At 33.2% G+C, this 21,833-nt stretch overlaps 6 protein-coding genes across 14 annotated transcripts; 3 read left to right on the top strand and 3 right to left on the bottom strand.

Moving 5' to 3' along the window:
* The first annotated feature begins 5,690 nt into the window (after positions 1 to 5,690).
* LOC107266308 (exosome complex component MTR3) lies at positions 5,691 to 7,551 on the top strand. The gene is made up of 4 exons (XM_015736653.2): positions 5,691 to 6,254; positions 6,549 to 6,802; positions 6,917 to 7,063; positions 7,166 to 7,551. The coding sequence occupies exons 1-4, from the start codon at positions 6,104 to 6,106 to the stop codon at positions 7,469 to 7,471; spliced, it is 858 nt and encodes a 285-aa protein (XP_015592139.1). The 5' UTR covers positions 5,691 to 6,103; the 3' UTR covers positions 7,472 to 7,551.
* A 65-nt stretch (positions 7,552 to 7,616) lies between these two features.
* On the bottom strand, positions 7,617 to 10,032 carry LOC107266328 (probable splicing factor 3B subunit 5). Its single transcript, XM_015736697.2, has 4 exons — positions 9,916 to 10,032; positions 9,646 to 9,759; positions 9,304 to 9,394; positions 7,617 to 7,976 (listed from the first exon to the last, which is right to left on the bottom strand). The coding sequence occupies exon 4, from the start codon at positions 7,966 to 7,968 to the stop codon at positions 7,711 to 7,713; it is 258 nt and encodes an 85-aa protein (XP_015592183.1). The 5' UTR covers positions 7,969 to 7,976; positions 9,304 to 9,394; positions 9,646 to 9,759; positions 9,916 to 10,032; the 3' UTR covers positions 7,617 to 7,710.
* Positions 7,737 to 11,829, bottom strand: LOC107266314 (thioredoxin-2). 3 transcript variants are annotated; one of them, XM_015736685.2, is made up of 5 exons: positions 11,695 to 11,829; positions 9,916 to 10,032; positions 9,646 to 9,759; positions 9,304 to 9,394; positions 7,737 to 7,976 (listed from the first exon to the last, which is right to left on the bottom strand). In XM_015736685.2, the coding sequence occupies exons 1-4, from the start codon at positions 11,716 to 11,718 to the stop codon at positions 9,332 to 9,334; spliced, it is 318 nt and encodes a 105-aa protein (XP_015592171.1). In that variant the 5' UTR covers positions 11,719 to 11,829; the 3' UTR covers positions 7,737 to 7,976; positions 9,304 to 9,331. The 3 variants fall into 3 exon arrangements, with proteins under 3 accessions (XP_015592171.1, XP_015592161.1, XP_024939644.1); XM_015736675.2 differs by lacking the exon at positions 7,737 to 7,976 and adding an exon at positions 9,050 to 9,212; XM_025083876.1 differs by lacking the exons at positions 7,737 to 7,976; positions 11,695 to 11,829 and adding exons at positions 9,050 to 9,212; positions 11,221 to 11,402.
* A 370-nt stretch (positions 11,830 to 12,199) lies between these two features.
* Positions 12,200 to 16,114, top strand: LOC107266299 (transmembrane protein 53). 2 transcript variants are annotated; one of them, XM_025083866.1, is made up of 5 exons: positions 12,200 to 13,842; positions 14,016 to 14,251; positions 14,349 to 14,501; positions 14,583 to 14,708; positions 14,959 to 16,114. In XM_025083866.1, exons 1-5 carry the CDS (start codon positions 13,746 to 13,748, stop codon positions 15,235 to 15,237), a joined length of 891 nt encoding a protein of 296 aa, XP_024939634.1. In that variant the 5' UTR covers positions 12,200 to 13,745; the 3' UTR covers positions 15,238 to 16,114. The 2 variants fall into 2 exon arrangements, with proteins under 2 accessions (XP_024939634.1, XP_015592126.1); XM_015736640.2 differs by having other exon boundaries at positions 13,250 to 13,842; positions 14,044 to 14,251.
* Positions 16,115 to 16,228: 114 nt separating this feature from the next.
* On the top strand, positions 16,229 to 18,724 carry LOC107266280. Of its 4 annotated transcripts, XM_015736613.2 has the most exons (7): positions 16,229 to 16,682; positions 16,758 to 16,897; positions 16,954 to 17,091; positions 17,194 to 17,338; positions 17,491 to 17,696; positions 17,778 to 18,007; positions 18,090 to 18,724. In XM_015736613.2, the coding sequence occupies exons 1-7, from the start codon at positions 16,539 to 16,541 to the stop codon at positions 18,422 to 18,424; spliced, it is 1,338 nt and encodes a 445-aa protein (XP_015592099.1). In that variant the 5' UTR covers positions 16,229 to 16,538; the 3' UTR covers positions 18,425 to 18,724. The 4 variants fall into 4 exon arrangements, with proteins under 4 accessions (XP_015592099.1, XP_015592091.1, XP_015592081.1 ...); XM_015736605.2 differs by having other exon boundaries at positions 16,229 to 16,897; positions 16,972 to 17,091; XM_015736595.2 differs by having other exon boundaries at positions 16,229 to 16,897.
* Positions 18,665 to 21,371, bottom strand: LOC107266295 (sodium-dependent phosphate transport protein 1, chloroplastic). 3 transcript variants are annotated; one of them, XM_025083844.1, is made up of 9 exons: positions 21,216 to 21,371; positions 20,881 to 21,140; positions 20,606 to 20,765; positions 20,419 to 20,531; positions 20,200 to 20,331; positions 19,880 to 20,087; positions 19,543 to 19,687; positions 19,351 to 19,465; positions 19,130 to 19,285 (listed from the first exon to the last, which is right to left on the bottom strand). In XM_025083844.1, exons 2-9 carry the CDS (start codon positions 21,070 to 21,072, stop codon positions 19,130 to 19,132), a joined length of 1,221 nt encoding a protein of 406 aa, XP_024939612.1. In that variant the 5' UTR covers positions 21,073 to 21,140; positions 21,216 to 21,371. The 3 variants fall into 3 exon arrangements, with proteins under 3 accessions (XP_015592112.1, XP_024939612.1, XP_024939620.1); XM_025083852.1 differs by having other exon boundaries at positions 21,227 to 21,371; XM_015736626.2 differs by lacking the exon at positions 21,216 to 21,371 and having other exon boundaries at positions 18,665 to 19,285; positions 20,881 to 21,072.
* Positions 21,372 to 21,833: the final 462 nt, after the last annotated feature.

The raw sequence follows: 21,833 nt of genomic DNA, 5'->3' as shown, positions 1-21,833 counted from the left end.
TGGGTATGTTGTTGATTGAACTGTACGTCATTACAGTTATTGTTATTCTATGCTATGGCAGTTTACCATACACTGTACGGACATTGAAAAATTAAGGTTTCAAATATTTGGCATTGTGCATATTACGATCGAAGTCCTACAAATATTGTAGATATTTACATCAAAGCGAATTACGATGAATAAATAAACATATATGATTATTGTAAAAGTCCACATAAAATCTCACTGTTATAAATAGAGAAGGGGCTCTATATTGTTCATGTTTATCCAGACCCTTTGTAGTTTGTCATCGACTATGTTTCCGTTGGAGTCGAATTCAAAGGTAAAATATGTGTGTGGTATCTGTATTCAGTGTCTCAAGATTCGTATACACGGACCACGCGGTTGCATTTTTCATGTGAAACTGAATACTACGTTCGGTGGTGAGAATTTCATCCGACCAGTAGTTTCAAAGATATTTCAGTTTCAAGTTGACGAATATTACAAGTGCGGGCATCAATGTAGCGAATGCAGCTCATGTGCAGCTGGCTATATGTATACCTAAGGTATATGTACACCTAAACTCAGAAAATTATGATAGGGAACACCTAACACCGAACACTGTGACGAGGTACTCATGGACTTTTTATGTTTGAATGCTATACTATATTATTCCCAACAAGTATGCCCGTAGGATGCGAGAGAACGCTCACGTGCTACTGCAATTGTTTTTGCTTAACCAATGACCCGAGTCATTATTACATTTATAATCTCATTCGTGTCGCTTGTTGATAACACTAGATTGGTCAACTTTAAACTTGAACATCTAGGAAAAAATCATTTGATCCGATTTGATGTAATTGAGACCTAACTAGATCTGATCAGATATCCATTTTGGAAACGTTGGATCGCCCACATGAGATTCCAGATATTGTCAAATACGACCAGATCTACATAACTTGAAAATTGTCCTGATGTTGTGTAAGATCTGATCTAATCTTATTAGATCAAACAGGATGAAATCAGATGAAATCAGATCTAATAAATTTTTCTCGAATATCTTTAACGTTAATGGTTGGATTAAATTTTCTTACCGTTCAACTTAGCGTTCAGTTTGACCTCAAGAATGCTACTGGGTCGATCGCATATGCCAATTTTACGGAACCCTGTATATTAGTTAACTATAGATATATGTACATTTAATGTATCTCAACTATCGTGAAACTCCTGTGAAACATAGCCATATTTATATTTGTACAATGAAAGATATATCGACAGTAATTCATTTTGTCGGGATATTAAAAAAAGGTGAGAATCGAATATTTTGATACAGCTATTATATATAAATTTGGCTATCGCATACTTTGGAGTCGATTTCTTTTACGAACACGCTTATTCGTGATCTTATGGCTGTTTTGGGGTCCGACCTCAAAGTTTTTCCAGCGTAATGACTGTTTTGAGGCCCATAAAGGTGACTCTCACACCGAATTTGTTTAAATTTTTTTATTGTTAATAAAACTGTTTATATTGTTAGGTTAGGTTAGGTTTCGTTAGGTTAGTTTAGCTTAGAATTCCAATGCTGTCACACCCCAAGGTTCTAGTTTTTCAGCGGACTTCTTATTCAGATGTTTTCAAACACGATTCGATATGGCGTTTTAATGTTAGCATTAATTTATTTCGTCCATTATAATGGATGCAAGGTGGTATACAGGGTGAAGCACTAACTATTGCTACCTACAATAACTCCGAAAATATGATAGTGGTAGAAAAGTTTTCGAAACAAAATTTGCATGGGACAACTGGGGCTGTTATATGACGATAGTTTCTTGTTACTAGGTGGAGTTGATTCAAAGATTTGAAGGTCAACTTTGTTTTTTTAGATAGAATGCTTCGATTCATCATTGAATCCAATGATGTGCAACATTAAGGTCTTTGAAGGTCAACGAAGGTCATTTAAGGCAAAAAGGTGAAACGAACTTAAATCTACAGACGGTGTGTTCAAAGTGATTACCATTGGTATCGATGCAATGCTGCAATCTCCTTATTACGGATTGAGTAGTATTTCTTATCACTTTGGCACTTATTGAGCCACATGCTCTAACGATTCGCTCGTTACTCGTTCAAATCGTCAACTCGTTCGCCAGACTTGACGCCTCTGGATTTTTTTTTGTGGCAATTTTTGAAAAACATTATTTATAAAGAAGTTCCAACTACGCCTGAAGATATGCGAGAGAGAATTGTTAGAGCATGTGATTCGATAAGTGCCAAAGTGATAAGAAATACTACTCAATTCGTGATAAGGAGATTGCAGCATTGCATCAATACCAATGGTAATCACTTTGAACACCGTCTGTAAATGTAAGTTCGTTTTACCTTTTTGCCTTAAATGACCGTCGTTGACCTTCAAAGACCTTAATGTTGCACATCATTGAATTCATCTCGGTAGCCGCTAACAGAAAATGAGTATCAAAACGTAGCATTATATCTAAAAAAAACAAAGTTGACCTTCAAATCTCTGAAGCGACTCCACCTAGTAACAAAAACTATCGTCATATAACAGCCCCCGTTGTCTCTTGTTTCGAAAACTTTTCTACTACTATTATACATTCGGAGTTATTCTAAGTGGCAATAGTTACAGTGCTTCACCCTTTAGTATACGCTTGAAGCACTTTTAATTTTGAAACGATTAACGCAGTTTATTTAAAATAATAAATAAAGCTTTTTATATTGGTTATTTCTACCGAGCTCCACCATTTACTTGACATTTAAACATTCATAATCCTTTATTTCATGCACAAGGTTTACATAGGAATAACCGATCACGTTTCGTGCTCTCTTATTCTTAAATCTTACACGTAATTGGTTATTTTTATGTGAATTCTGTGCGTGTAAACGTAATCATTAGCTTTACTCAGTGTACACTTTTTAGATTTTTCAAAAAAGTGCAAGTTCATATTGGATGATTTTTTAAGTTAATCAATGAAAGATTGAATCATGAAAGAAATCAATCAATTTTTGATTATATCAATCAGATTTTTTTTGTAAAATAATAGAAAATTTTCCATTGAGTCAGATAAATTTTACCATGGAACGAAGTAAAATATGAAAATAACAATATTTACCGTGTGCACTGTAAAATTTACTTGTATCCACTCAAGATATCGTGTGTTATAAGCAATAAGTAATGGAACGGTAACAATATCCCACGAATACTGCTTTCTAGAGTAAATTTAATCGTGAATTTCATAGGAAAAATGACCGAAAAATTCTCTCCGTGTATTAATTGTTTCTACCAACGTGGGCCGTATATTATTAAAGACTAGACATTTAACACTCATACTCTTTTATTACGTTCACAGGGTTTAGACAGTAATAACTGACGTTTCGTGCATTCTTATTCCTAAATCTTAAAACGTAATTCGTTATTTCTGTATGAATCTTGCGCGTGTAAATGAAGTAATTGTTCGATTTACGTACACAATTACATTATTAAACAAATGCAAGCTTTCTCAAACCATATCCATAGGATTTCATCAGGATGACTTTGTGCTGTCTGGGTTGGACCTCACGCTTTCACTTCCACACTGTTTCCCTTCTGTTTATCAAATTCGAAAAAACTGGATATATTTGGAAACTGAAAACTATCTGAAAAACATTCATCTAGTTTAAAAACCTTTCTGAGCTTTTAAACAAATATAGTACTGATTAGAAGATTTCAATACGTTCAGGAAAAAACAAAATGCAATAGGTCGAGTTATTTTTTTTTTAATTTTTTGGCTTATCACACAGAAAAAACCGATTAGGTTCTAAATGTCGAAGGACCAGGCCACAAAAAAGAACCCAACAATAGATCAACCATGAAAAGTTGAATTATTGAGAAAGATGAAAATAGGGAAATTTCGAAATGCGTTTTTCAGGATAAGAAGAAAGGATTCCAATTTCAAGGCGATCTGATCCCTATTTCTCTATTTGTCAATGGTGTGGCGATGTTTAAAAACGTGTAAAAATCTGTTACTTTCCACGTAAAACTTAGAAATATATAATTCCTGACGTCGTCAATCGCCACTATACATAGACATACGATAGAAATTCGCAAATGACATCTTGCAGACGTCATCTTGAAGATGCTTCTCCCACCTACGAACATCTTTCTGTCCGCCTTTTGCACATCCTATCTATCATTCATACGATATGTTTCTAACGTCGATCTGATAAATTGCTTCACCTGAAGGGAATATTCTTGTAAGGTAAAAAAAAAGCCCAGTCATCGGTCACCGGCCTACCGGCACACTCACTGATTGGCTTAAGCCGAGAGAAGCTGTCCTATGAGCATTTCCCAGAGGCAACATCACTTATGAAAGTTAGATGCGCTAGAAATGACGCGTTTGCTTACAGGTTACAAAACATTCAATGAATGTGTGGACTTTTTAAGAAATTTGGAAAATAAAATAAAGTAAACAATCTATTGACGATTACACGCGTGTAAGATTCCCAAAAGATATTGTAGTTAATAATTGTACAATGTATAATAATAATAAATGATAAAAAAGAAGAATGAACAATATTCTAAAGATGTCACACTGCATCGTGTTTAACACTTTAGATTTACGGAAATCGTAATTTTGACGGATTTCAAATTCCATGTTAAACCCTTAAATTCCACACTGAGGTGAATTACAAACTCGCACCGGCTAGCGTGGAATTTAAAGGGGCGTGACAGAGGTTTGCAATTCGAAAATTAAAGTTACAGAAATTATAAGGATTATTTTTTAGTAATTTCTGGTGACGCTGATAATCAACGTCCGTAAATTTAGTGTTAAGAACATCTGCATAAGATGTCTATTGGATACATATACATACATGGTAGACATAATTCGGATGTCGTTCGAATATTCTGTGTTGTGTGGCTTGCAACTGTTAAATATAAAAAAAATAACATAAGTTCTTCTCGTAACTACTGCACAGTATTGGGCGCTGATGTGGATATCAATATATTAAGATGTCCCACAACGATACAATGTATTAAATTGACTTAGTTCGATTCTAATTATACAGCAAAGTAATAAGAGCAAACAACAATTTTTTATTTCTACTTTCCGTTCAAAAAACTTCAGTTAACTACAAACTGGAGTGCGTCGGACCCTGCAGGTTTTTAGATGTGTTCTGTAATGTCAGCAAGGTACTTAAGTGAAAGCGGATTTCATCCGTCCCCACAGTAGGGTCCCCAAGTACAATATAAATTGCGACGCCATTGCATTTTCAAGGATATGGCAACTTTTATAGCGAAAAACAATGACGTGGGGTCTAATGGACCCCGATGTGCAGTTTTTAGGTTAAATTTGCACCTGTACAGAACAATTGTTTTGTCGCCTTACCTAGACCGTACCCGTGCAACCTACATCGCCAACATTATCAAAAATACAATTTTTCATTCATCGGCTTAAAAAATCATTCAATGATAGTATACACTTTTTCAAAAGTCTAAATCCGGTTCATGTAATAAAGGGCTATGAATGTTAAGTGTTCAGTCCTTGGTAAATGTTTGAGTTCGGTAGAACCAAAAAAAAAACATTTTATTTGTTGATTTAAATAGAAAGGATTAATCGGTGTAATGTTGGAAGCACATTAAACTAACACCTTGCATTTGTTATATAGGACAAAAGAAATGACGACATGAGAACAACATTCGTCGCGTCATATTTAACACATCTGAACTCTAAATAAGATGTCCGCCGGATGTCTTATGCGTAACATATTTCACGGGACATTAGTAGAACGTTGCAGACATATTTTGGATGTCGTTCATATGTTCTGTGTTTTGTGGGGGTTCACGATATTTGTATGACGTATTTCTAATATCCCAGTGTTCTCTGGGTAGTTTTAATTACTAGTGCAAGAGAGAACAAAGCTGACATATATCCCTCATTGGGGATATAGCCATAAAGGAAAGGAGGAGAGAGAACAACGAGGACCGAGTGTGTCTGAGCGAGTTTACGAACAATTCCACGTTCAACGATTGCATATACATATATTTCTACTGGAGTACAAACTTATGGTGACATTCATTATTGTGTAATCTACTGTGCTGTAACACGTTTTACCCGCGCATTATAAACGTTTAAAAATGCCTGTAGATCAAAGACGTATTAATGGCCCAGAAGTGACCATTCCATATAATATTTATTTTGATAGTAATGCAAAGCAAACTGAAACAAGAAAAACTTTACCAAAGAAAAGAACCGATGGACGTGACAGCACAGAACTCCGAAAAATATGTAAGGTTATGTTTGTAATTAAAAAAGTAAATTCAATTTAAAATACAATTATTCAGTTATAAAATATAATATTACTTGTTTCAAATAAAATTTGTTGTTTAAATTATTATATAGGCGATGAAATTTATATAATGACAAAATCTGATGCGTAGTGTTCTAACCTTAAAATGTACCAAAGTAGAAAAGTGTTCCGAATAGATTTCATGTAATAGTATACTTAAGTAAAAAACAGTAATACATTATTAATAGTAGGTTCAGGGAGTAGTAATTTATGAAATGTATCTTTGATTCCAGTTGTAAAAACAGGAATAGTAAGTCAAGCAAAAGGTTCGGCTTATATAGAAATGGGAAAAACTAAGGTTGTGTGTTCGGTGTTTGATCCCAGAGAAATTCCAAATAAAACTGGTTACAGTTTGCAAGGTGAACTTTTCTGTGAATTTAAATTTTCACCATTCTCATGTTTAAAGAGAAAAATTCATCAACAAGATTCTGAGGAAAAAGAATATAGTATAATTCTACAAAGGGCTTTGGAATCAGCAGTATGTAGAGTACGTAATTAAAACAATTGACAAATCAATATAAAAATATTAAACCTTTCTTACCAACGTAGATACATGTATGTTAAATATTAAAAGTGAGTTTTCTTTTGTTAATATATGCAGCATGAGTTTCCCAATTTTCAAGTGGATGTATATGCACTTGTCCTGGATAACGGTGGTTCCTCATTAGCAGCAGCAATTATGGCTTCAAGTTTAGCACTATCAGATGCCAGTGTACCTATGTTTGGTCTAGTTACAGCTGTAACTGCAGTAAGTTTTAAAAAATTAAATATGAAAAAAGTTTCAAATTGAATTTTAAATATTTAAGAATATCTTGAAGTAGTAAATTTAACTCTTGTTTTACAATTACAGGGGATATATCAAGATAGATTTTACTTAGATTTAACAGAAGAAGAAGAAGTTATATGTTCAAAAGCACCAGATGAGTCAACTTCATCTCGAAATTATGGCATAGTGATACAGGCTAATTTACCACAGCATGGTCAGATTTCCGAATTCTTCCATGTTGGAAGTATGGATTTAGCTAATATGAAGCCTACCGTGGAAGCCATAACAACAGCTTGTAAAGAATTGTGTCCCGTTATGCAGCAGTGTTTAGTAAAATCGGTTTTGAAGGCTCTCAAGAGAAAAGAAAATATGGAAAAAGAAGACCAATAATAAAGTATTTATTTAACCCATTTGATCCCTTTCCGTACTAAACTTATTTTGAAGATTTTCAATAAATGTACAAAGGTGAAGTATCTGACATCGAATCATCATTTTAAATAAACCGACAAGTATTGAACATGTGTAAACATGAATGTAGTATGTAAGCAATATCAATAGTTATTCAATACATTGTGGATTTTAATAAATATATTGAAATATAAATCTACAATAATTACTATATTACAAGTTTAATCTTCTGGTTTCTCTGGAGGTGGTCCACATGGTTGTAACATTTTTTCCATTAAGTTAAACCTTACTCTTGCTTTTGCTTCATTTTCAGCAATTGCAAAAAAATTTAAGAGATCATAGTGACCCATGTAAGAACTACATGAATCCCTATGCTGATTAACAAGCCATTCGAATTTTGTTGTATCTGCATGACCTGTTCCAATATATTTACTCTGAAGATGTTCCAATTGGCTGTGGATATTGTAACGTTCGCCCATTTTCTAAGCTGTAACAACATGCACACAATTCAAATTACATTAGTCGATTCATCACATTATTTAAGTGATGAGGTTAGAATATTCTAATAATACCGATTGAATTATTTCATATATATAAAGTTCTACAAGATATTATCTACATAAAATATTGTTATACATAAACATAAAAAATATATATAATCGTACTAACGTTATTTTTAGGAGTATATAAGTAAACAATTATGACAACTACAAATTGCGCCAAGAAATTCTTACTGCCATCTATTTTAAGTAACAGATGCATTCATAGAGGGCACTAGTTGATTCTGACATGCGCAATATTACACTACAAGTGAAATCTAATTTGAACTGATCTAATTACTTTTTTTAACATTTAATTCAAACATTGGAAAGTGCGATAGAAAATGAATCGCGAGGATAACTTTTTAGCATTTGTACATTTTAAATTTATTATATTTGACATTTATAATTTGAGTAAAATAATATACATATATTCACATTGAATAAATCTAATCTCCAGACATAAAATGTCGACGAAAATTGTAAATAATAGGATTTTGATATTCTTCCACAAAGTACAGTTAAGCGCACATTTTGCAAGGTTAACAATTATTTGGACACGACTTTCATAATAATTAACTCAAAACTGAAAGAATAATTCGATTCGGAAATTTCGATGTGAATTGAACAATGCAAAAAATGTCGGTTTCGGTTTAGTTATTGCGAAAATAATGTCAAAGGAATTACTAACCTATAAAATTACGTTGAACTTCATTTTGGAGAAGAATCTCTGTCAAAATTCTGTTACTTAAGTTTGTATGGGAATTTTACTCGCATAATAAAGAAAAGGTCCGAAGTCCTTTAATATATTTTGTAATTTATAGTGTATATTGTATATAACGAATTTGTTAAAAGTCAATTTCGAAACGTTGTATTAGCCAATTTATTTTTATTTCGGCTACTGAAAAATATTTTTATCTCGAATTTACGTTTGCCATAATTCTAATGAGCTTCTTTCTACATGGAATAATAATGCAAGAGGACAGACGGAGAGGTTTGATCAAATAAATATATGTACAAGTTGTTTATGGTAATGTTTATAGACAGAAGTTTAAAAGCTGATTACATTGAACTGGTTGCAAACAATGCTAGTTCTATAAAATTGAAGAATGTGTATACTTTAGAAATATGCATTATATGTACTTGATAGTATTTCAGTTTCACACACTATCAGAGTGTGCTATCTAGAAAACATCAAAAAATTTGTGTATTTACGTGTATACAAGTATATGCGTATATGTATACTGGTTATTATGTAAATCTGTTTAAGCTTACAATATTCTGGAATGACAAATGAAGCCATTCACTTGTGCTTTTGAATGGTGTTTTTCAGTTTATCATAGTTGGCACCAGTAAAGGTTTCCAGCTGGAAAAAGGAAATTTTCATTTTAATATTATTATACTATTTATATAGTAATTCTAATGTATATGTACTGTACATAAATAGTTCGTTTCGTTCATATAACATTTATAATGTTAAAGACCATGTAGGACTAATTAAGGGAAAGTATCTATATTTATGTATATAAATATCTGATCTAAATACTATTCATATAATTACAAATTATTGCTCGGTAATTATCAGATCAGATTTTTACATTATAATAGGATACATACCACCTTGCCATTTTTGACAAAAACAAACGTTGGCATACTAGATATTTCATAAGCAGCAGCAACATCCTCGCATTCATCAACGTCAACTTTGAAGATGATCACATCTTTCAACTCCTAAAAGAATAAGTAATAAGTGACAATTGTGTATATCATACTTATGTTGCTGATATAACATTGCGTTATGTTTGTTTTATTCATCTAGTGTACATTTTGCATGAGGTAAGACGATACATTTATGGATCATCCTACAATATAAAAAGTATCACCAACCTGTGACAATTCCTCTAGCTTGGGTGCAATCATTTTGCAAGGTCCACACCAAGTAGCAAAGAAGTCAATTACAACAAGGGTATCTCCTGCCTCAGCCAGTTTGGTCTTTAGATCTTCCTATAATCAAAATTAATTGCAATATGATTATCAGAATTGTTATCAAAAGAGGAAGAGAAAAATTCATTGCTTTATGCAAACAAACTGAATACTTAAATTGATATTATGATTAATAGCTATGGATATTAAATGTTAAGGAATTAGTCATTTCTAATTGTAGCATTTTTTATAAACAATGATAGGGTAAGGGATGATCAGAAAATAATTTAATCTATTTATTAGTTTATGACTATTGCATAATGGCTGATTAATAAGAATTTAATTACTCTCTGCAGTGACTTGATAATTAATTTGAAATGTTAAGAGTTAAACAAAATCAATTATACCTTGTAATGTTCACTGTTTTCTAAAGTAACATGGTGTCATTTTTAAGTATTGCTATAATATTCTCTTCAATAATTATAATCCTTATAATATTTTAGTAAAGTATGTGAAGCTATAGAATGTTTGATAATTTAACAAATATGGGCTACGTTTCCACCGGACTCGAAAGAAAGTCAATTCAACCATGGATGTTATTTCTATAGTCCATATTTATCTGTTTATCTACAACACGTATTTTATTTCTCCGCTCGACTCCGGTGATTCGGTGGAAAAGTAATCATAGTGGCTGCAGGAATATGATAAGATATCACATATTTGATACACATTGTTGCCATATTTTGTGACAGTGCATGCATTACATACTATATAATTGTCATATGACAATAATAACGCGTAAATGATATTAATAAAATTTCATATCCGTAAAATAGTAAGCTACCTTATCAGTTACCTACAATAAACCTAAAATATATATAGAGCATGAAGAAAACTTACCAGAATAATAAAAAGTTAAGATAATATCGTAAAATCTATAGATACAGATATAAATCTTAACCCTTTACTTATATCTTTTGATCAAAGCCTGATTAAATGCTCGATCGATGCTTTTTGTTTGATCGCGTGAACATAGATATACGTTAGGATTAGTAGGGCAATCGATACATGAGTTTCCTAATAAAACTCAGATTACATATATGATTATCCTTGAAATTCTTCCTTGTCCGGTTTTTCACGTTTATAATATATTTCCATTCTAATCATTGTCATACTCCTTGTAAATGCACGACTCCACAAATACAACTTTTCAATGGAATGCCAATAAAAATCTCTTTAAGGGTATGCATAAGTGATCAGTTAACCTACCGAGCGTAAAGCAGGCGTCAAATTGGATGAGTCTTCCATTTTACTCGACAATTTCACACGCTTTTACCACACGAACCACAAGAGCAAACGTGATATAATAATTTTTGCTTATTAATGACGATTACTAATATATCGGAACGCTCAGAGGTTTCTAGATTCCATAACTAAGATCGTACAAGAGAAAAATAATCAATAATAAAAATCAATTTTGGAACATCGAAACAACATCGAGCGGTTATTACAAATGTCATTTTTTTATGTATCACTGTGAACATTTCACAGAATTAGTTTATAGACACGTTTCTACCGGTGTACCACGCCGCAAGGCTCCACACCTTGCCTTTCCATTGCTTGCCAAGGTTACTACTCCATTATCGTCTCGTAATTAGAGACTTTCACGTATATTTCGATTGATTTTATCTTTATTATTACGCAGTATGCAACTATTAGCATTCACTGAATATGTTAACTTACCTCGCTTGTAATTTGTACAACCATTTTTATAATAAATCTGTGATTCTCTAGATCAAGAGATTACGAAACGAACTTCTCACTTCCGCGGTTGCAAAGCGACTGAAAGCGACTGAACTGGTATACACCAGAGTATGGCAAGACGAGGCGCGTCGATCACTGCAAGTAATATACTAAAAATTCTACGGAGATTCACGAGGACAGCCGAGCGTGCCCATGCCGGTTCTTGGAATATTTCTCATCTTGGCATTTAGATATATTAGGAGAGCTGCCAGTATACTCTTTCGTCGATACATGACCCTAAGAAACAGTTTGAAGATCTAAACCGGTATTCTACATAAAAAATAATTTGAATCATATTTTGTTTCGGTTATAGCGTTTTTGAATTTATGTGAAAGAATTAAAAAATCTCTGTCATTATCTCTGTCTCCGATATTCTAAAATAAATTATAGAGATAAACACAGTGAGATATTTGTATATTTTGTATAATTGTGTATTGATAAAAAATTGTTTTTTACATTATAGTATACCAAAATAACGCAACGAATTTGGATAACTCACTCATGTTGCTGCGTCACTTACAGCTCATATCTATCATGCGCTCAAATACGATGACATCATCACTGTCCGATTTATAGTTTGCATCATGATAGTAATGTAGAATGACAATGCGTATTTCGTTAGATCATGCAGTTTCCGTACCCGGAAAAGTTTCGTTTTCATTCATTTATAAAAGGATTTTCCATTATTAATCATAAATAAAATAGTCCATATGTCCAAGGACAAGTACGTAGTCATACAAAATCATGATGGTTCAAGTAAATTATAATATAATTCTAGATTAATAGCGCTATTTCCCCTTGGAAATTTTAAACCGATTATCACATTATAAAGTTATCATTATGATAACAGAGTGATATTGTGCGTGTTAATCAACCATAATTAAAGGCTAGGTCGAATGATTAATCCAATGCAGGAACCGTATTTGCGTGACATTGATGTTACCAGAAATTGTGAAAGAGCGATAGCAATGAGGTAACTACAAAAAGTAGTATGAGACAAGTTCTTCTATGACTAATAGAATTCTAGGTATGTATGTATATACATCGGATTCTTTCCTATTTATAGAAATCAAGAATCGATCTTATACAAATATGAAAGTATGGCGGTGTAACTGCAATGTACATATGTAGCATTTTTTTTTACTATCATAGTAATTCACGGCAGTGTAATTCCTATTCAATTCACATTTCATTTTGTACTCTTTAAAATGAGTTATCACTGTCATACTATATATACACCACTCCTACATCTAATTACGTCAGAAATGTGAATGTCCAATCGTGCGGTGTCTATTGATCGATCGTTAAACCTACTTTTATACCATTGGTTGATCCATCTGATTGAATATGGCGCGAGAATTTAATATTCATTTGTTTCAATGTACTTGGAAATCATTGAAAACGTCTTGATAGCAAATTAAAATTTTTCTAGCATATATCGGTTTAGATTTTTAAGCACTGTATGTTTGCCTTGGGCATAAAAGAAGCGTGCGTCCACATATGAAATAAAAATTAATTGTCTACAAATACGTCTGATAATTCTTGTACGTAATAAAAAAAAAATTATTCAAATCAAGGTAGGTTAAAGTAGAGTCGAGATCGATATTAATTGATAAGGAAGGATCGATGGAAATTTATATTTGATTTCTTGACCGTTATGAGATAGTTTAAAGCGATACAGACAACCTCGTAGGTAATGTTGTAGGCAATGCTGTGGCAAAGTATCGATCGTGAACGCGTTGTAAGCACTGACGGCGACGCAAACCCGTGAACGGTGCGAAAAGCTCCCAAGAACAAAAACCGGTGTACAAGTGGGCGGCGGTTTTGGTTGGGATATTTTCTCTCTTGTGATAGCATTCAGAATAAATTGTTTAAGATGACTGATCAGGAAGAGTTGGATTACTACATCATGTTTCCGTCCTGCATTGCAACGCAAAAGGACGTAACCGCTTCCACCGGTAAAGAACAACGCGAGGAATTCGTTTTCATCTATGAGGAGGAGAAACGGCCTGTGGTCGTACTTCTTGGATGGGCAGGATGTCAGGACAAATACCTGGCAAAATACAGTGCGATTTATGAAGATAAAAGGTAAAGATACATACGACGTCATGCTTTTAATAAAGAAAGTCCTTTCATAGCGTAGATGTGTTACACTCATCTTCGGAATTAATGTGTGACGTTTTTCAATGCACGATGTATCTATCGACATATTCTTATATTTCTTGATGTTACTTGTTAAGATTTACTAAAGTTATTTCAAGTGTTTTTTAAGTTGTTTATCGCTAACAGTTGCATAACACTGCGATACACTGCACCAGTCGAATGCCTCTTTTGGCACAGGGATAGAATGAAACGAATTGGTCGAAGATTGGTTGAAGTCATCTCGGAAAAGAATCTTGACAAGCATCCGATATTCTTTCATGTCTTCAGCAACGGCGGCGCTTATCTTTATCAGCATGTCAGTCTTGCAATGCAGCAGACTAATTCCAAGCTTAAGGTACGGTAGATTAAATAATTCAAATGGCATATGTCAATGTGGAGATGTAATTTCTGTATCTTGTTGTATATTTAATATTCTGTCATATGTCGATCAGGTCAAGGGCGTCATCTTTGATAGTGCACCAGGTGAAAGAAGATTGACATCATTGTTCAAAGCGATTAGTGCTATCTTAGGCGGACATCCGTTGACGAATCTCCCTATGTCTTTCTTTATCACTGTCTTCCTCTCTATGCTGTGGCTCTTTGAAGTATGCGATTGACAACAGTTCTCGTATAGCTGGTGTCAATATACCATTTCAGAATACTAAAGGCTTCAATAATCGTTATAGGTAATTGCTCATCCTTGGAGAAAAGGGTGTCCCGTACAAACGAATCCTATCTCCCTTGCCGAGGAAGCCTATTCCTGGCCTCAATTGTTTCTGTATTCGAACAGCGATACACTCATCCCAGCAGCGGTAAGTTTATGTGAAACAAATTACGTAATAACGTCCTATAGAATCAATAAATCATATATTAGTACTGTATATTTAACTTCGGACCACACGTGTTTTGTACGTACAGGACATAAAGGACAGTAATTATTTTTGTGCTCGTCGAATGTAAGTGAATTGAGCCAATTGAACAAGGAATGTCTTTTGTTTAAATAAAATTGCCAACCGAGCACATCTTTTGCCTGAGAGAGAATACAACTTTTTCTTTGTACAGGATGTTGAAAAATTCGCCAGCCGTCGCGCGGAACGAGGAGTTTGCGTGCAACTTGTATTATTCACGAATTCGCCTCACGTGAAGCATTATGCTACTTACCGCGATGTTTACGTCAATACAGTGTGCACCTTTATACATGAATGTTTGACAATGCAGAGTCCATCAACTTCCTTAGGAGAATTGAAGCAGCGCGACATTGAACACAATGAGGATGAGACATACGAATCACTTCCACGCCTTACAAAGCGTGTTGTGCTTCCACACGAGGCCAAGCAATAGTGCAATGTAGAATACGGAGCCTAAACAATTTTGCTGCATATATGTATAACCGACAAGCAAGTGACACACAAAGGAGCACTTGCACTTTCTCAGAGCGTATCTGCTACGATAGAAATTAACATACAAATTATTTAGAACGAGAGAAAAAGAAAGAGATAGACGAAGAAGTATACGGAAGGGAAGAATTTATAAACTCAAAATTTCAATAACATCTCTTATCAATCAAATTTGAAATTCTACGTACGTTAACCTTCCCGGTATTAGAGAGTCAATAAACATTCGAAAATTTCGTTCAACTCATATATGTATACTGTATGAAGGTGCTTCGATAAGATTTAGTTATAACTAAATAATAATAATTTCGCGTACAGTAACGGCTAGGCGTTGTACAGGTTTATTAACTTTGTTGTGCTACGTTTAAAAGAGAGCAAAAGTATGTAGCGTTTATATATGTGTTAATTTTGTACAGTATTGAATTTCCAATAATTGACGAAATTTTTTGTTTGTTGAAATACCACATTAAACATCGTTGCCTATTTAAATATGGATGTCACGTTAGTGAAGAATTGGAATGCTTATCGTTAAATCGCACTGTTAGTATGAGATCTTGTACTCTTTAATGGCCATTTTATGTAGATTAAAATGCAGTAAACGATTAAAACAATAAGCGTGTTAACGTTGACCGATGATACCAGTGCTATTGGATATAAAAATTAGGAATATCGAGCTGGTCTTGATGTTGCTTTGTCTGCGTATTAATGTTGCGGTAGTAATTTAAATTTTATGTTTTAAATTATCGAAGAACTGTTAATCTCTAAATACGATTATATTTTGATCTGTTAATCAGTTAAAAATAAAGACTGATAAATAACTTTAACCTGTCTTATATTGAGTACCATTATCATTTACATATATCCTTTAATACGTATGTGCTGTTAGATCGTGATTTCAATTCTTATAGTGTAAGAGGTTTCAAAAGAGAACAATTTTATTTTTATCTCTAATTAGCAAAGATTTTTCTTATTGGAAAATTTACAGTAAAATTTAATTCAAAATTCAGCTCATGTACCTCAGATATCAGAAGCTTTTAACTTTTGACATTGTTAGATACCCCGGAACAAACTCCAAAATATAATTGAATTTAACCTTAATGAATAAATGAAAATGTCATATTTCAATATGTAACCTGTTACGGAACAAATAAAACAGATGGATAGATACAATTCTTAGAATGGAATGAATTCGTCGGTTTAGACATTCATTTGAAGAACATTGAACACATTGAATTAAATAATAAGAGAATGTCCGAGACTATTATTAATAAAAGAAGTATTGAAATCGACCAAAACAGTCTTTTGGACAATTCTAATAAAGATTTGATACGTTGGTACAACGATTGCGACCATTTTGAAAAGGTGCAATGTAATACGACGAAAGAGAGTTCTGTAAGATATAAAACTTCAAAAAAGTATATCATTGAACAAAATTTAATTTTTATTTTGACGAGATTACACTTTCAGCAAAATCGAAAAACCGATGACAGATCTGTGGTTGGATTATCAGCTTTCATTGCAAGTCCTAAAAGACAGATTTGCAAAAGTGAATCTAACATTTCAAACCGACAGTTCGATTCTGGACCTAGGAAACAGATTAATGCAACGTAAGGCAATTCATGTAAAACCAATATCAGTTAATTCAAACAGCTTCTTTTCTCAGTAATATTCTACAATTAAGAGATTCCAGTTCTACACTTTGTTCAAACAAACTAAACGAAGTAGCGAAACTTGAATTCCAAGATTCGACAGACTCTGATAACTTCATCAAGAATTACATTAGAACTTACATTTATAGCAGGTAATTGTAGCTGTTTTGTTTTTTGTGCGCTACGCAATTCTGCACGAATAATATGAATAAAAATTGGGAAAATGAAAAAGTGATGTAATTTTTCAATGTCAGGACGCGGCTCGCAAGGGTCGATGAAAGAAAACTTATGGCGAGTGTTCTAGCAATACACGGAAATAAAAATGATAACGAAATAGTATCAGAAGTGAATTCCATTATTACTTCAAAAAGAACTTCAAACCAGAAGAATATAGGAAAGGTATGTCTAAATGATCAAGTATAGATTTATCAGAAATAATATTATGATTCTAACTTGTAACTATAAGTATGGCCATTAATCAATTGGCATGTTAGATTTTAAATAATAGTGGCGACAAAATATATTTACCATATTGCTTTATTTTATGCCAGATGCGTAAACTAATGACAAAGTATAAAACATCAAGTAAAAAGCCACAAACTATAGAACGAGTTACTGCAACGAGGAATTTTGTTTACGAGATTGAACCAATAGGCACAGAAATAAAATCGAAGGAGAAAACAAGTCATAAAATTGGTAATCAGTCTCGCATAAAACGACAACAGCGTAATGATGATAAAGAATTAAAGTGCCTCAGGTATGAGATTTATTTATGTTAATCTATAGAAAAAGTGATGCAGATATTGATACATTTTCAAAACTGCCAATCCTTTTATAGGTCTTCACCTAAAAATGATCTGATCCAAAGTGCTGAATATTGCAGTCGTGATTTACAGAGAGCAAGTGCATCTTTACCCAAGCTATTACCTAAAAATTTATCGAATGTAGAAAAACTGCAAACTAACATTGATGCGCTCAAGCAAATGATTACGTTACCTACAATTGAATCATTAGATTATAAAATGAAGTACCAAGGAAAAAATTGTATGCATCTGTATACTAGAAACGGTAATTTTTTTTACAATTCTTACTTTCAATATGTTACAACTCTATGGATATTTATTCAAATTTTATTCCAATTTATCTGTAGTAAAGAATGATTCAGTAGCACATCCTGCGATTGAGGGTATAAAAAACGTCAAATTAACACGCAAATTAATTAGTGCTGAAGTATCTAATAAAAAAGATGCAGCTAATGAAACGATCTCATATCCAACACGTGGTAATGTGTCATGTCAGATGACAAATTATAGATCTGCACAAAATCGGAATGATTTGTTAGGTAACGCAAATTTGAATAGTATAGAAATGCAAATTCCAAAGAATTTATTATTAAAAATATTGAAGTCGGAATATCTGAGAAAGGATTTGCCAATGAAAAAAAATTGTAACAAGTATTTTGTTGATTCATATTCTATGGATTAGAGTGTTAGAAAATTATACAAACTCTCTAGCACACTTGATATGCACCTTTCTTCGCTAAATGAAAAATGTTGAGAAAATATGCAAACAACCGCGAAATAAATACAATTTATAATTTTGTAACTTTACATATTCAACTTATATAAGAACGTAACAATAACTACTATACTATATAGTATGTTTATTGTAATTATTTACAATCACATTATTTCTCGCAGCACGAGTCTTTCAGGCTGTTTTAAGAAATCTGAGATGTAACGTATGAAAATTAAAATTGTTATGTACAATGTTTTATACACAATATACACATCGTCCAATAAATTCAAATTAAATGTCAGGTTTGTATTTTGGAAGAATTAGAGCTATGAAAAGACATTTTTTTTATATAGACCCAACCATGGAATAGAAAAACTTTTGAATTTATCACACTTCATTGCTGAGGATGAGACTAACGTAAATAATTTCTTGGTAATTGAAGTTCAACATTGCATTATCCAATTATAAAAATGCTTTGTAATGATTTTTAGTATCGTTAATAAACAATAGTATTGTTTGTTCAAGTCATCATTGCTTACAAATTGAAAAAATATTCAAAAATATTAAATACATGGACGAAGATAAAGTCTTTTTGTTGGTATATCGTATGAAATAGATAATTTGTATAATCTTCGTAATATAAACCTCTGAAACATACTCTCAGAATACTTATCACAATATGGGCACAGCTGAACTATGAGTTTGATAAATAATAGCGCCGGTGAAATTAATTGCTGCTGCCAACACAAAAACTGGCATCCACCGACCATGCGATGCTGTGACTAATTCAGCAGTAAGTGGACCGCATAAGATACCAGGGATGGTAGCCTAAAATGTATTTATTTAATCGTATTGTATTAGAAAAGTTATTAACTGCAGTTTAAGCTACTCACTATCGTATTAGATATAGCAAATGTTATTCCTGCATGATTAGGCGCTACATCAGCATGATTACTCAGGTGACCGGCCGAATTACATGCGCAAAGACCCATTGATATCGAAACAAATCTGTGGAGACATTATACAGTAGTGCCAACAAAAATGCATGATACGATATTTATGACGAATACCGTGACGATACTTACACTACTGCAGAAAGTAAATTATCAACAGCACAGAAGGCCAATAAGAATACTCCAGGTCCAATGAGACCGATATTCGTCATTAATCTTCTTACAGATAAAACTGACCATCTTTTTTGTATTAAATTGTCTGCGCTATGACCGGCAGCTATTGTATATGAAAATAAGGTAATACGCATTTGAATCGTCAAAGTTAATGTAATATTTATGCTGACATATAGAATGCATTCCTCATTTGTTTTTCAAAGCAATCGTATACATAATATTACTTCAAGTGGTAAGGTGCTGAAGCAATGATTATAAAGATATTAAGGTGTCACTATTGTACGGTTATACTTACTGATACCAACGAGAGAATTAACGATGTACGGTACTGCCGTTAAACTAATGCTCTCCTTATTAGCAGATAAGTTTCTGGCTAAATAAGTAGGCAACCACTGCATAATGATATAATTGCTCCAATTCATAGCGAAATGTGCAATGTAAAGGGCCCAGAGTGGCCAATAGGTCACAAATTCCGTCCAAACTAGGCTTCGATTTTGCACCACCTACAGATAAAATCGGATATATTTCGTAAAATATTGTTCTTGATTGTTAGATAAAAATTGAAGATGAATATTATCTATATAAAAATTAGAACAGTATCAAATGAGATATTACCTTTGGCAAGAATAAAGGAATTTCATCTTGTGAATTTGATTCTTGATACATAATCAACCACAGCAAAGTCCACACAATGCCCAGTGTTCCAAATAGGTAAAATCCAGTTTGCCATGATAAATGTGGGCATAACTATCAAAGAGTTGTATACTATGAATATAAATATCTAGGGAAAACGAATTCGTTTACATAGGTAGATAAATATGTTGTTATACTGACAACAGATGCTACAACTTGTCCCACTGATCCAGCAGCAACAAGGTATCCAAAAGCCCGTGACCTCTCCTCTACAGGAACATTATGAGCAAATAAGTGAAATATTACAGGAAGACCTGAAAGTAAAGTTGCATGACATTTAACTGATTTTAACGTAAGACTTATTGAACAAAGATGTTAAGAAAGTTACCTAAACCTTCGCCAAGTCCAAGAATTACTCTACAGATTATAAGTAAAGGGATAGATTGTGCCAAAAGTGGTGTGATTACTGTATTAATTGACCACAGTAACACAGCTGACATTAATACCGTTTTACAGCCAAATCTATTTGCTGTACTAGCACCAATAATCTGAAAGTATTTTAGAAAAATAAAACATAAGAAAAATATAAAGAACTGTTGTAGTTTGACAAAAATCAAATGACTTCTGATGCTTAATACAGTATTTAAATCAACGATTCAATACCTGACTTGTAAAGTATCCAAAGGCAAATGCAGACAGGATCCAGCCTTGCCAATGAAGATTCCATTTGAATTCATCGGTCATTGGAACAATAGCAATTGGCATTATGACCCTATCTGCTGCATTTATAAAATTAGCAACTGAACACAAGGCCACAATCCGTGTGGTTTTCGGAAGCATGGTTAGCTTCGGCATTTTGATAGTTCTCTTATGTCAATCAAAAGTCACATTGTACAATATACTCTAAGAGAGCTCATCTTCAGCTAGAAATACAATGCAAATAAACCGTACTATTTTGTTTTCGTATGTCAATCTTCAAAAGTAGTAGATTGCTTTACATTTACAGTACCAAATAAACTTTACGATGTACCAGGTTAAATTATAAATTGAAGTAAAGTTGTAAACATCATCCACGCACTCACTCCTTCCTTTCCTTATGCCTGCATCCTCAATAGGGGACATATGACAGTAACTGGCTCTATACATATAATCAGGATTGGAAAAATTCACAGTAGATGGCGATGTACATTGCGGGACCACTGAACACTAACCATACTGGAATCTGTACGGCAGTGGTGGAGGCTACGCAGAGAGAGATATCAAGGACACAGGTCAGTGTAGCAGGCTGTCTCTATTACACACTGTACAGTCTCTGAAAAAGTTTAAGCTGGGTTAAAGCAGTGCGCACGGGGAGGACTAAGCCAAAATAACATAACCTGAAATAGTGGCACATATATTTTATTTCGAAGACTGCTGAATATTTTTTTATCGTTTGTATAAGGCTCTATATTTATATCATGGAGCCTAGATAGGATTTATATGTACTTGCAGAGATGAGTAGGGAGATAATCGAGTTTAAACTTTGGTTAATTATTTTAAAACTATATTTAACAAACTGAACCAGCCTTAAACCTTCCTTCCCTCCTTTCCTTATGGCTGACTCCTCCAATGAGGAG

This window comes from Cephus cinctus, unplaced genomic scaffold (assembly GCF_000341935.2).
Source record: "Cephus cinctus unplaced genomic scaffold, Ccin1 Ccin1_scaffold0021, whole genome shotgun sequence".
Lineage (NCBI taxonomy): Eukaryota > Metazoa > Arthropoda > Insecta > Hymenoptera > Cephidae > Cephus > Cephus cinctus.
This window is presented reverse-complemented; position numbering and strand designations above follow the sequence as displayed.